The 14,273-nt window shown below is 44.1% G+C and overlaps 1 protein-coding gene across 1 annotated transcript in view; it reads right to left on the reverse strand.

The window, feature by feature from the left end:
- The window catches only part of LOC122788730 (SMC5-SMC6 complex localization factor protein 2-like), a 397,673-nt gene extending 389,474 nt beyond the window's left edge, over positions 1–8,199 (reverse strand). The window contains exons 1-2 of the mRNA XM_044055622.1: positions 8,191–8,199; positions 7,982–8,068 (exon numbers count right to left, since the gene is read on the reverse strand). Coding sequence (XP_043911557.1) covers positions 7,982–8,068; positions 8,191–8,199 — 96 coding nt within the window. The remainder of the gene's footprint in view (positions 1–7,981; positions 8,069–8,190) is intronic.
- Between the last annotated feature and the right edge of the window lie 6,074 nt (positions 8,200–14,273).

Below are 14,273 nucleotides of genomic sequence, written 5' to 3' on the forward strand. Positions count from 1 at the left end.
AGGACAAGAACTTTGAACCTGCAGAGAAGTGTGACCTAAAGGGTTTTTGAGTCAAAGACTGAAGGACTAAGGTGAGGTTCCATGGTTCCACAGGCTGACAGGGGGCTTGATATGAGAGGTCCCCTTAAAACAACCTTTGCTTGCATAGACAGAGATGAGAGGGGTGCCATCTATAACATTGTGGAAATTAGAAATTGCTGCCAGGTGTACTCGTACAGTAGAGGTAGAGGCTCCATTATCAAAACACTTAGCCATGTATTGCAGTATCCCAGTAACTGGAGCCGAATATGGGTCTAGCATGTTATCCTTAGACCAGATGGAGAACCTTTTCCACTTAGCCTGATATTGTCTTCTGGTGGATGTTTTATGAGAGGCCAGAATGATGTCTCAAACAGGTGAGGTGAGATTAGCTTGCCTGGCAACTAAAGGAAGTGGAGAAACCAAGCTGTCAGCTTGAGATTGCAAAGATTCTGGTGGATTAACCTTTGGGGGCGAGTAATAAGATGTGGAAGAGGGTCCAGATTCCACGGCACGAATACTAGGCGAGGCTGAAGTAATGGGAACAGACTTGTTGAGGCCAGAACATGGCTATGAGGATCACCTTGCATCTCAATTGAAGAGCTTTCGTTAGGAATTGTGGAATTAGGGGCATGGGAGAATAAGTGCAAAGTCATCCCGTGGGCCAATCACAGATTACAGCGTCCCCCTGAAAGACTCCCCCTCTGGGGGAAACAGGGTGAAATAGCTGCTGCACTTGTTTGATGTGGAGGCGAAAAGATTGCAGCAAGGCTGGCCCCAGTGGCTGAAGATTTGTCACCACCTCGGGATTAAGGGACCATTCGTGAGGCAGGAGGATGCATCTACTCCATTTGTCTGCAATTACGATGGAGCTCCCCGGGATATGCGTTGCTATCAGAAAGCAGTTGGAAGCTATCGCCCACTGCCAAATTTCCATGGCCTCTCGACACGGGGTAGGACTTGGGTTCCTCCTTGCTTGACATACCAGACCACTGACATGTTGTCTGACTGAATTGCAATTGTCCCAGAAGTGAGAACCGAATGAAAAGCCTGCAACGCTAACAGCATCTTAGTTCCAGAACGTTGATATGCAGGTGGGCCTCTGAAGTCAACCATGCGCCTGGGACTGTCTTTCCCTGGAAATACCCCCCCCAACCCGATCAGGGAAGCATCCATGGTCACAATGGCCCTGGGCTGTGGGGACTGAAATGGGCGACTCCAAAGATCTGCATCTGGCCTCATCCACCGAAGGAGGACCCACTTGCAGGAGTTTGTTATTTGAAACTGGTAACTGAGGGGGTGACAGTTTGGGAACAACTGACAAAAGGAGCCATTGCAGGATTCACATGTGTAGCTTCGCTAGGGGCACTATTGGAATTGAAGCTGCCATGGATCCTACAGTCTGAAAAACTTCTCTTGCTGAAACCTTTGTTTGACAAAGCATCACTCAGAGCTGGAGCCTCAATCGCTGGAGTCTGTGATTTGGGAATAACACTAGACAGGACTGGGTATTGAACACTGCTCTAATGAATTTGATTTGTTGTGTAGGATTAAGGTTTGATTTCTCCCAATGGATTTCCAAAATGTTTTGCGAGAGTGAGTGTATAAAGCAGTGCTGTTACCAGAAGATGCTCGGTGGGGGCGGTGAGAAGCCAGTCGTCCAAATATGGAAACACCCGGAATAGCCTCAAGTGAGCTGTGACCACTGCCATGCACTTTGTGAACACTCTGGGTGCTGTAGAGAGACCGAATGGCAGGGCAGGATATTGATAATGACTGGTCCCTAGCCGGAAGCGAAGCAGACTCCTGGAGCGTTTGTCCATTTTGATGTGGTAATACGCATCCCGGAGATCTATCAAGCACATACAATCGCCTTCCCTTAAAAAAGGGAGAATGGACTGAAACGTGACCATCTGGAATTTGGTCTAGATGACAGACTTGTTTAAGCTGCTGAGATCCAAAATGAGTCTCCAGTCCCCTGTCTTTTTTGGCACCAAAAAGAATCTTGAGTAGAATCCGGATCCATGTTGGTCTGGTGGGACTGGCTGGATGACCTTTTTTTGAGACAGCTTTATTATCTCTGAAGCTGCTTCTTCCCTTTGATTGGGTAGAATGTTGGGATGTTTTTTGGAAGGTTTGATTGACAAGAAAGGGGAATGGTGTAACCTTTGGTGATTATACTCTTCACCCAACGATCGGTGGTAATAGAGTGCCATGCAGCTTGGTGCAAAGAAAAATGACATCCGACTGATTACAGAGGTAAGCAATCTGCTTCTCAGAAGTGCTGGTAAGGCTGTCCAGCGGAGGAGTCCCTGGAGCCTTGGTTACGAGGACCTCCTCTGCCTCTGTAGGGGCATCTTCCGGAATTTTTTCCCCATTTGTCCTTGGAGTATCACTACGTGTGGCACGGAAAGGACCCTGAGAGTTTTTGTGCCACACTGTCCCACTTCTCTGATTCTGGGAGAAGGTATGCTGAGGGTTGGAAAATCGTAGGAATACAGCAGACAGGGTCTTACCATCTTGCTTACACCTGGCAAATGTGTCCTTCACTTTGGAGTCAAAAGGGGGCAATGCTTTAATGGCAGCATTCAGAAAGAAAGATTTGAAGGGGTCTGTGAGGTCACAAATGCACATCCAGGCATGACGCCTCATGACAATGCCCGGACCCGCTGCTCTAGCCACCCCTTCAGTCGCATGTGAAAGCAACCTCATGGATGAGTTGTAGATAGATTCCAGGGTTGCAAGCTGCGAGGCCACTTTGTCTCTGACCTCGTCAGACAGCTGTCCTGTGAGTGTCCCAGAGAGTTTGGAGATCAAGTCCCTCTGGAGCCTCATAAAATTTGCCAAACAGTTCAGTGACCATATAAGCAAAGGACCCCAATACAAAAACTCGATTCCCATGTCTGTCCACCGCCTGGGAGTCGCTGTAGGGCGGCTGGACAGTGGGACATTCCTCAACCAAGTCCTTTTTCGTGGTGACCGCCACCACCATAGCATCAGCTGGTAACCCTCTGGACCAATGCGGGTTCTCCTCGGGAGGGGAAAGAATTTTGTCAGATCTCCGAGAGATTGCCTCAATGGAATTAGAGTTCTTCTAAGCATGCTGCATGACAAGTTTGTCAGCAGGCGAGGTCACCAAAGAGGTAGAAGGCCGGGCGTGGAAAGCCTGCAGGAACACGGACTCAGACAAAGGGTTGGAGGGCTTCCAGTCACCTCTCTGTTTTAGCATTTCCAGGATGCCTCTTAAGGAGACATCAGGAGGTAAACTGTGGGGACCCTTCACCATCATCGTAATCCGTGTCTTCCATTAAGGACTCCTCAGGCGAGTCCATCTGCTTCCTCTTGCATGTCCTCTTTGGAGGGGGCTCATCAGTGGGGGGTCTCTGAGGAGGACTCGGAAGAGCGGGTGCCCAGAACAGGGGTGTCCTGCAGCTTCTCTGCCCAGTGCCCTGGGGGGTGGTCTGTGGCAGCTGTTGCTCAGTGGGCGAAAACTGGGGTTCTGTCAATGAGTGCTTCCAGAAGCAAGAGCCCTCATCCTTCGTGTGGAAAGCAGGTCCGCCTGAAGAGGGATGGGAGCCCAGAACCGAGAAAGACAACCTCAGGACCCAGGTCACACCCTGCTCTGATGAACCAGCCCCCACGGATGGAGCCTCAAGCAGGATTGGTGCAGACGTGGCTATCGGCACCAAGGATGGAACAGAAGACAAACACGGCTCCATGCCCCAAGCTGAGGCTCCTGCCCCCCCCCCCCTCCAATCCCCAGATTGAGGAAGGACCAGTTCCGGAAGAACTGAAGACCAAAGGGGCAAACCCGGAGCCTGTGTGAGGTCCACCATAGGCGCCGAGGTGATGGGTTCTGAGAAGGACGTCAGAGCAGGTGGCTTTGGAACCGAAATGGTCAAAGGAGGAATGTAAGAAGTTCATGGAGAAACCAACCCAAGTCCTGCAGGCGAAGACCCACCACATCATGTTCTGACAGGCTCCTGGTGGATCTAGTGGATACTCTGGATGGAGAGTCAGGTTGGTCAATGAATGCACTATACATCTGGCCCAGGAATGGATCTACGGAAGGGGGGTATAGGGTCTGTGGTGCAAGGTCTGCCGGTACCTAAGTGTCAAGTTTCAAGACCAGGAGTAATGGGGTCAAATCCAACTTGGTCGGAAAAATGTTCGGTGCCGAAGTGGCACTCTGAGCCAAAACGGTCGGTTCCAAAATCATAACTGACGAAGGTGTCAAAGACGTGCCCTGAGCCATAGTGGCCACAGGTGCCAAAGTCATAGTAGGCATAGTGAGCTCTATCATCGGTGCCAGAGTCGGGATTGGTGCCAAAGCTGGTGCCAGTATTGTATGTTTCGATATGCTTGGAGCCAAGGACGGAGCTGTAGAGGCAGATTTATGCTCTAAGTACAACTTCGGGACCTTTGATTTCACAGGCTTACCCTGAACACCCCAATGGTGAGGCGGGAACAGAGTGGGACCTCTTTTTGTCTTTTGTATGAGGGGTTGAGACTTCCATCGCAGAAATGGCCTCTGAAAAGGAAGACTTAAGTAACCCTTTCAGTATCAGTTTATTTTTGCGCTCATTAAGAGTGCGCGGACTGAAACTCTGACAATGTCACAAGGAGGTTGCACCGAAAGATGGGGCACTCCAGAACAATATAGACAATCATCATGAGAATCACTATTAGGTAACTTGCCATTACATGAAGCAGAATGCTTAAACCCTGAAGTACCGTTCTTATCAGACATCTTGATGGAGAAACACCGCAAGCAAACAATATAAGCCAGTCAGAACTAAAGTCAAACACAGTTCAAGAAAGCCACAGAGTTGTATCACTATAGTGATATGTATAAGTAAAACAAACACCTTAATGAAAAAAAAAAAAAAAACACTAACAGGCTAGGAAAGAAAGGAAAATACCAGCTATGGTATTGAAGGATTACCACAAGGGTAAGAGGGAAAGGCCGTACCAACAATGGTACTTGAAAATTTCCCAATGGTAACGGGTATAGTAGAGATGAAAGATCGAGGTCTGACAGAAGAAGCACACACTAGAAATACTAATCGTTCAGTAACTATCCAAAAAATGTCCACACAAAATATCAAATAAAGTTCCACTTAGCTGAGAGCTCGGCTGAAATGAGGCTTTACGGCTACACGGCAAACTGGATCTGAGGTAACAGGGAGAAGGGCATTCTGGGTAGAAGCTTAGCTTGAGAGTTTTTGGCTGGCGTGACCATGGTAAAAAGGCTGACTCAGTCCCGAGGGCTTGGAAGCGAACCCTTCAGTGATGAATGGAAAGAAGATTATCATCAGATCATATATCATTCAGAAAAAAAGGCTTATTTGATAAATTCAGTACTGATGGGGAAAAATTGTTTCCATCCTTGGTGCCGATAGCCACGTCTGCACCAATCCTGCTTGAGGCTCCATCCGTGGGGGTGGGTTCGTCAGAAATTGTAAACAAATTTAAGTATTACAGAATGCAGTACACCTCTTTCGATAAGCAAATATTGCACAAATTATATATGCAACTAGGCCCCTCAGAATCAGTGCAGTTGCTTTTCACTTTGGTCTAAGAACTCAGGTTATTTGTTGCTATACCAACTCAATGTTATCAAGCTCTGGTGATCTAATGCAACACAACTAAAGACCCTAATCTTCAAATGTACTTATGCTGCCAACAATATTTGAAAAGGAATTATTGCAGCTATTTTTTCATTTATATGGGGTTCTAGATTAAACCCAGTAAAAAAATTATTTTATGTAAATAAAGAGGAAGCAGGTCTACAGTTAATTAACCCATTGGTATATGCTGCTTCACTGTGCAAAGTGTTCAAACAGATAAATGAATAATATGAGAGATTAGTAGTAAAATGGTAATAATGTAAGTAGGATAAATTCTGTGGTAAGGTAAAAAAAAAAAAAGTACAAGAAAAAAAAGTATGTAAATGCTTAAATAAAATGTTACCAATAACATTTTTTTTTTGGTGGAAAATAAAAACTGATATAGAAAAAAGGAAGAAATGTATGGTAGAAGAATGTAATGATAAAACATTACCATGTAAAACCATGGAAAATCTAACAGATGAAAAATTAAAGCTGTAAAAATTAAAAATAAAATGATGCAATCAGAAAGTAGAATGGCAAGATTTTTTGTAAAGGCTGGTAAATAAATCAGTAAAAGGAAATATGTCATATAAAAAGAAAAGTGATAGAATATCTTTACACCAACAAGATGAAAAAATACTGAACGTGTTTTTGAAATGTAAAACAGGAAAAAAATTATGGGGAACTCTAAAGAAGATTTTTTTTTTTTCAAAGACATAAAAGAAGTGGATAAAATAAATAGGGATATTATTATATTAAACAAGGATTTAAGAAAAGTAGTAAAGAATATGTTAAAAGAACAGATAAAAAGTTAATTTATGTCATACAGGTAATATGAATGAAATAATTGAAATTATGTGTAATATTAAATGGATTTTAGCAACAATACTAAGCAAAATCAGATACTGGTTATGGAAAAATAAGTGAGGGGTCTAATGGGGAAGAAAATTTAGTATGATTGCAAGGAAAATTATGAATTTATGCATATATATTTATACAGCTATATTGAGTTCTTTGTCTATATACAAAGGACCCTACTCTCTTCAGTAGATGATGTGTGTGTGACCTTTTGCATCCACCTGAGCTATCAAACTCGAGCAGAAGGGACCTAGGTTTAACATCTCATCCGAAGGACAGCACACACTCAGGAGTGCAGCACTCACTTGTGCTGCACTGCAGTGTCAGCAGTTCATCTACATGCATAATACATTTTTGTGAGAAAATTAAAGATTTAAGACAACTGTGATTTACAGAGGCATGGATAAGAGAACAAAACTGATAGTTAACAGCAAGTAGTAAGGAGTGTAAACCAATATCAGTTCTAAACAGCTAAGTGGGAAGAAGGTATCAGCATCTTTAAATTCTTGAACCCAATAAAGATTAGTTGAAGAATGCAAAATGCAGGCAAACATTCAAACTAGAAAAGAACCACAATGAAAGCAAGGGAATGGTCACAGTCTAACTGCTAGAGCACACCTCAAAGTAAGATAAGCAGAAGGGTTTCAAAGAATTCCAAAAACATTTCAGCCACTTACATTAAAAAAGTGAAAACTACAGACAAAGTAGTACTAAAAACTTTACTTCTAAAAGGGAATATAATTACTTGTTAAAAACATTCCTTCAAGAGTGCCCATTCAAACTTCACTGAAATTGTAAACAAATTGAAGTATTACAGAAAGCAGTGCAACTCTTTCGATAAGCAAATATTGCACAAATAATATGTGCAACTAGGCCCCTCAGAATCAATGCAGCTGCTTTTCACTCTGGTCTAGGAACTCGGTTATTTGTTGCTATACCAACTCTGTGTTATCAAGCTCTGGTGATCTAATGCAACACAACTAAAGACCTAATCTTCATATCTTGGAGGTATAAAGGAGCGCAAAACATTCGATCCTGAAGCACTATAATACTATGCAAGTCATCTGGAAATCTCACCAACAGGGTTGGCATAATAGTTTAGGTCTTATCTCGTATGTAGTAAGTGCAGGGTTTGATTCTGGCCACTGGTTATTGGCTAGGGCTTGTAATAGTCTGCAGACTAATGGAGCAAGTTAGGCTCATAGGTGAATACTATGCTAAGACACAGCAACCTTAAAACTGACACATTTGCTTGGAATGAAATGAGGAGGACTTGTGCATTCCAGCAGCACAAAAAGTCTATTTTCATTGTTTGGATTTTCAAGACTGAAAAGGCATTGGTATTTTGTGATATGAGAAGCTAGGTGCTAGGCTTATTTTATGCAAACTCTTCATATTCTCTCTCAAACACACTTATTTCTTCACCACTTTCTTCTTGGGTACTTACCAAACGTGAACAAACCGAAAACGACATTTTTGACACAAATCCTTACCTTACTTCTATACAGCAGTCTTGGGTCTTCTCTAATGTCCCCTTTAACATGTTTCTCTAGGTCACAACAAAGATGCACAAGTGATTCCTAGATAGAGGAAACAATGGAAAACATTACCTTTGAACTTTTCCCTCAAACTTTTCTGCTCCACCATTATTACTCACATCTGTCTTCTTCAGACTACTTTTGCATCATCTTCACTTATTAACCTGTAACATTTGTTATACTTCTATCACAATTCATTACTACTTTCTGCACAATATGTCTGCATATTTCCTGTTGTCTATAACAAACTAGAGAAATGACATGTTGCTTTGCTGAAGAGTGCTTAAAAAGAAGTTATATCCTTACCATAAAATGATTGACTTCAACAATTGGCTAAGCTTATGGTGTCATTCAAAGGGGATCCAGTATCGGTCTGCCTGGGATGACATGAATGACAGACCACGATGCTTTGCCAGAGATGGTCTGCACCTGTCGCCCCTGGGATTCAGGTTACTGGCTAAGGCTCTTGCCACCGCTATAGTGCCTTTTTTAGGCAAACTTCAAAGGACAAAACCACCACCGCAACAGGAACAAGCATGCAAAATCTGAAGGTAATGCTTCTCAATGCTAGAAGTCTAAACCTCAAAATGCACTCTCTCGAGGAACTCCTAAAAATGGAGAACATCGATATCTGTGCAGTAACTGAGACCTGGTTCAATGCTCCAGAGAGCACCCCTGCAATACCTGGCTACAACTCTTACCACACTTTTTGGCCACCAAACCAGGACTGAAACACTAAAGGTGGAGGAGTATCAATATTCACCAAGGATATTCACACCACCAGGCTAGTTGGCCAACACAATGTGTCTGAAATTCTCCAAGTGCAACTAACACTAGGTAAGACTGCAATCCAAATTGTAGCTTGCTACAGATCCCTCACCATACCCCAAGATTCTCACTACACCTTTCTAAACATACTGGAAAATATTAAGATAGAACCAAACACCCTAATACTGGGTGATTTTAACTACCCTGCCATTAACTGGGAAAACTACTCATGTCCCAACACCTTTGCACAACGGTTCTTGGAATTCATAAATTCCAATGCCCTGGATCAACTAATCCATAGTCCCACCAGGGGCTCCAATATCCCAGACCTGGTCATTACCAATATGGGAAATCAATGCTCCATACCTATGGTCACCCCCTCGTTAGTCAGGTCTGACCATAAGCTAATCACCCTTAACATCCACATCCCACCTCCACCCCCCAGTAAAGAAACCACCATAAAAAACTTCTCCAAAGCCAACTTTATGCTACTCAAGTCAGAAGTGACAAACTTCATGACACCCATGCAGATGGGAACTAAAAGTTCAACTGCTGAATCCTACACTAAGGCACTGTACGAGCACATCCACTCATGCATGAATCGTGCCATTCCAAATATAACCAAAATTCTCTCATCCAAAAAAAGGAAGCCAATCTGGTGGTCCCCTGCCATAAACAAACTTTACAACAAAAGGAAGAAACTTTTGCAGAAAAGAGGAAAATCCCAGGATGCAAAAAACTCCCTTACTAGCCTCAGTAAGAAACTGAGATGCCTCATAAAATCCTCCAAAGTTAGTTACGAAAATAAAATTGCCAAAGACTCCAAAGACAACCACACAGCATTCTATAACTATGTCAAGAATCTAAATGGCAATGCTCAGATCTGCTCAAAGCTAAAACAGAATGGCATTAAATATACTGATCCGAAGGATATTGCCAATATCCTGGCAGATCGACTCAGTGCCAACTTCACCCCCCTCTCACCCCCTAAATGGCCCATCTCAATACCGGAAGATTGCCAAATTCCAGTAATAACGGCCACACAGGTACAAAACGCACTCTCTAAAGCCAAGAATACAGCATCCATGGGACCAGAAGACATCCCGGACTGTGTACTACATGAACTACAATATGAACTGGCACCTCACCTAAGTGTCATGTTTAATCATAGCCTCACCTCAGGTTTCGTGCCCACTGAGTGGCGCAGAGCTGCAGTTATCCCACTCCACAAGGGGGGATCCACCTTGGATCCCGGAAACTACCGTCCCATCAGTCTGACAAGCCTTATCTGCAAGGCCATGGAGCGTATTATCATGGAACTTATAAACAAAGACATTGGCAACCTTCAAACACTGGACCTCACCCAGTTTGGGTTTGTGAAGGGCCGATCTTGTCTCCTGAACCTGATTGACTTCTTTGAATCAGTCTCCAGAGCCATGGACAAGGGTAAGGTGGACCACACAGCCTATCTAGACCTTGCCAAGGCCTTTGACACCATCCCCCACTCTGGAATCATAGATAAACTTACTAAGTTGGGCAATAATCCCTATGTCACCCAATGGGTTGCTAAACGGCTTACTGATAGAACCCACACTGTAAAAGTAGCCGACTCCAAATCCAGCTCCAGACAAGTGACAAGTGGAGTACCTCAGGGTTCAGTCCTGGGGCCGCTCTTGTTTGGCATCTACTTCTCTGAAGTATAGGTCAACACTAAGGGACTCTGGCTAGCAAAGTTTGCAGATGACTGCAAACTGGGAGCCATTATTGAATCCCCAAATGATGTGGATACTCTACAAAAGGGCCTTACAGAAACAGATGCTTGGTGCCAGAGCCATGGGCTCAAGCTCAATGCCAAGAAATGTATTGTTATCCCCTTTGGGAAAAAACATGTATCCATGAATTACCATATAGGTGGCAGTACACTAAACACAGAAAGTGTGATAAGAGACTTAGGGACACAGGTGGACAGTGGTCTCACCTTCGATAACCACATCGCCACAACAGTCAGGAAATCCTTCTATGTGGCACACCTCATCACGAAGGGCTTTTCATCCAGAAAAAAGGAGGTCATTGTCCCACTGTACTCATCCCTCATTAGACCCATTATAGAATTCAACGCCCCATTTGGTATGTACCTCTCAAGACATCTACAACAACTGGAAAGGCCTCAGAAATACCTCACTAAACGAATCACAGGCCTAAAGCAGATGTCCTACGCTGACCGCCTTAAAAATCTCCAGCTATACTCTGTCGCATATCGTCTACTCAGAGGCGATCTCTGCTTAACATACAAGGCCATGTCAAACCCAGAGCTGTTGGACATGCTACACTTAAAGAAATCCCAATCCCTCAGAGCTACACGCTCCAGGGATCTAAACCTTGTCATCACAATAAACAAAACATGCTGGAGGGATAGGTTCCTGACCCAGAGACTCCCCAGACTCTGGAATAGATTGCCCATACATGTCAAGCAGAGTGCCTCTTTGGACCTCTTCAAGAGGAACCTTGACGATTGGATGGGAGAAAGGAAATTCACCCCAGGGATCACGTCAGTCACCCTGCTAGACAGGGGTCCAGGAAAGTAAATAATGTGGGAAGAAATAGCCAGGGAATTGTTATGGCTAGGGTTGTATAGGCCCTAAGGCTGATAGCCTAGTACCAACCTACGAACCTAATAATGTTCCATCTGTGTTGTCAGCCTTCATTCAAACTTGACTGATGGATTTGGTTCCGACCCCCCTTGGAACCGACTTGGCTGTTGTACATAGCTTGCGCCAGCCAAAAACCCTCGAGCTAAGGCTCTACTCACAATACTCCTCTTCAATTACCTCAGATCGAGTTTGCAGAGAAGTAGAGAAAATACAGGAGCCCTAAGGTATAACCCTACACCATCCCAGGACTAGGCCCGATCCTCCAGAAGTCTGTTGGAGGGGGCAGGAGGGTGGGATGTCAAGAATGAATGAAGACAGACAATGCAGATGGAAGGTTATGGTAAGGACATAACTTTTTTATCTGATTTCGTCCATCTTTATTCATTCTTGACTGATGGGACAGAGTCCACAGCTACTTTTGAACCTGGGTGGCCCCAAGGAAGGATGCTCCTGAGTACAATAGTGCCAAAGGATAATCTTCCCCTGGAGACCATGTCTAATTTGTAATGATTGATAAAGGTATGAGGAGTAGCCCCATGTTGCAGCTGCAAATAATTTCTTCCAGACAGGCCTCGGAATGAAAAGACTGCTGAAGTGAAAACAGATCTGGTAGAATGCACCCTAACTGTAGTAGGCAGTTTGCATTTATTTTGATTATAGACAAAGGTAACACAGTCTCCGAGCCATTTTGATAAGGTATCCTTTGAAAAAGGTTTGCTCAATCTGGGGCCTGAAAAGGACAGAAACAAATGGTTTGATTTTCTAGAAGATTTTGTTCTGTCCAAGTAAAAACATAATTGTCTGTGGACATCCAGCAGATGCAAACAGTATTCACCGTTGTTTGAGAAATTTGGAAATAAAACTGGAAAGTATATAGACTGGTTAATATTAGATTTTGATACCACTTTGTGGAGGAAGGACAGGTTCCTGTCCTTGTGAAAAATCATGTAGGGATGTTTCAAGCATAAAGCTTGTAACTCAGAAATTATTCTAGCAGACATGATAACTACTAAGAAGAGGGTTTTCCAAGACAAAAACTTGAGGTTGCAAGTAGCTGCTGGGTCAAATGGCTGTCGAACTAGGTTTTTTAAGACTGAGGTCAAATCCCATGGTGCTACAGGACCTTTGAATGGAAGTTTTAAATGTAAAGCACTTTTAAGAAAGCTTTTGCATAAACGGTGAGACATCAAGGAACGATCAAGTCCGTCATGAAAATTAGAAATAGCGGCTAAAGAACCTTAATTGTGGAAGCACAGGCTCCCGGTTCAAATAAAGATGCTAAATATTCCTGGTCCTTAACTGGAGTTGAGAAGGGGTCTACATTATTTGTATAAGACCAAATAGAAAATCTTTACCACTTGCTTTGGTAAAGCTTTCTGGTGCATGGTTTATGGAAAGCCAGAAGAATCCCAGACTGAAGAGACTTCCCAGACTGTACTGAAAAGGATAAGTTATTTTGCCTGGCAATTACTGAAATTGGAGACACCAAGCTGTCAGCTTGAGATTTTGGATACTGGGATGCACCAAGCCCTAAGGGTGCGATAGCAGGTGCAGAGCAGGGTCCAGAATCAGACGGCAGTAAACCAGATGAAGCCAAAGAAAGGGGAACCAGACCTGACAGGGCCAATAGGGTGCAATGAGAAATGCACTGCATCTGAACCTTTGGGCCTTCCTCAAAAACTGGGGAATCAGTGGGAGAGGGGGAAAGGCATAAAGTCGTCCTGGGGCCAATCGAGAAGTGTGTGCCTCTGGGACTACCGCAGAGATAGAATTAGGTAAAAGCAGCTGCTGCCATTTGTTATTTATCAGAGAGGCGAACAAGTCATAGCATGGCTGGCCCCAATAATGAAATATCTTCATTGCCATACTGTGGTTGAGAGCCACTCGTGAGGCAAGAGAATGCATCTGCTCAACTTGTCCGCAATCAGTTTAGATTTCCCCAAGATGTGTGTTGCTACCAGAAAGTGATTGGAAGCAATAGCCCATTGCCCAATTCTTAGGGCTTCCCGACACAGTGGGTAAGAACTGGTCCCTCCTTGTTTGTTGATAAACCAGACCACCACCATTTTGTCTGATTGAATTGCAATTGTCCCCGAAGGAAGGACAGACAGGAACGCTTGCGATGCTAAAACCACTGCCCTCAATTCTAGGACGCTGATATGCAGATTGGCCTCTTGCGGGGACCACGTGCCTTGGACAGTCTTTCCCAGATAATGCCCCCCCCAATCTGGGAAGTGTCCGTGGTCACTATGGCTTTGGGTTGAGGGGAAAGAAAAAGTGCAACCCCATAGATTTTCTTCTGGCTTCATCCACCAAGATAAATCCTTTTTGCAGTGATTCGTTATTAGGATTTGGTGAGACATTGGATGCGTTAGAATTGACCATTGTGATGTCAAGGGCCACTGAACCAGCCTCATGTGACAACTTGCTAGGGGTGCTAAGGTTATAGCTGCTGCCATAGTCCCCAAAGTTTGCAGTACCAGGCGAATGAGAACTTTGTTTTGAGAAATGATGGCTTAAACTTGTGACCTTAGCTTTATTAGCCTGTGGAGGGGAAGAGAAGTTATGCAGGAGATTGTATTCAGTCTCGCTCTGATGAATTCTAGATCTTATGTAGGACTCTATTATGATTTTTCCTTGTTTACTGAGACACCTAGTGCCTTGGCGAGGTGCAAGACTTAGTCTGTGGTGTGAAGCAGTAGATGCCTGGAGGGGGTGGTGAGGAAGCCAGTTGTCTAGATATGGAAACCCTCTGAATCCTTGCAGTCTCAAGTGAGCTGTTATGACTGCCATGCCTTTGGTGAACACCCTGGGGACTGTGGTGAGAC

The sequence above is a fragment of the Protopterus annectens genome, chromosome 14.part0 (assembly GCF_019279795.1).
Source record: "Protopterus annectens isolate FY-2018-M chromosome 14.part0, PAN1.0, whole genome shotgun sequence".
Lineage (NCBI taxonomy): Eukaryota > Metazoa > Chordata > Ceratodontiformes > Protopteridae > Protopterus > Protopterus annectens.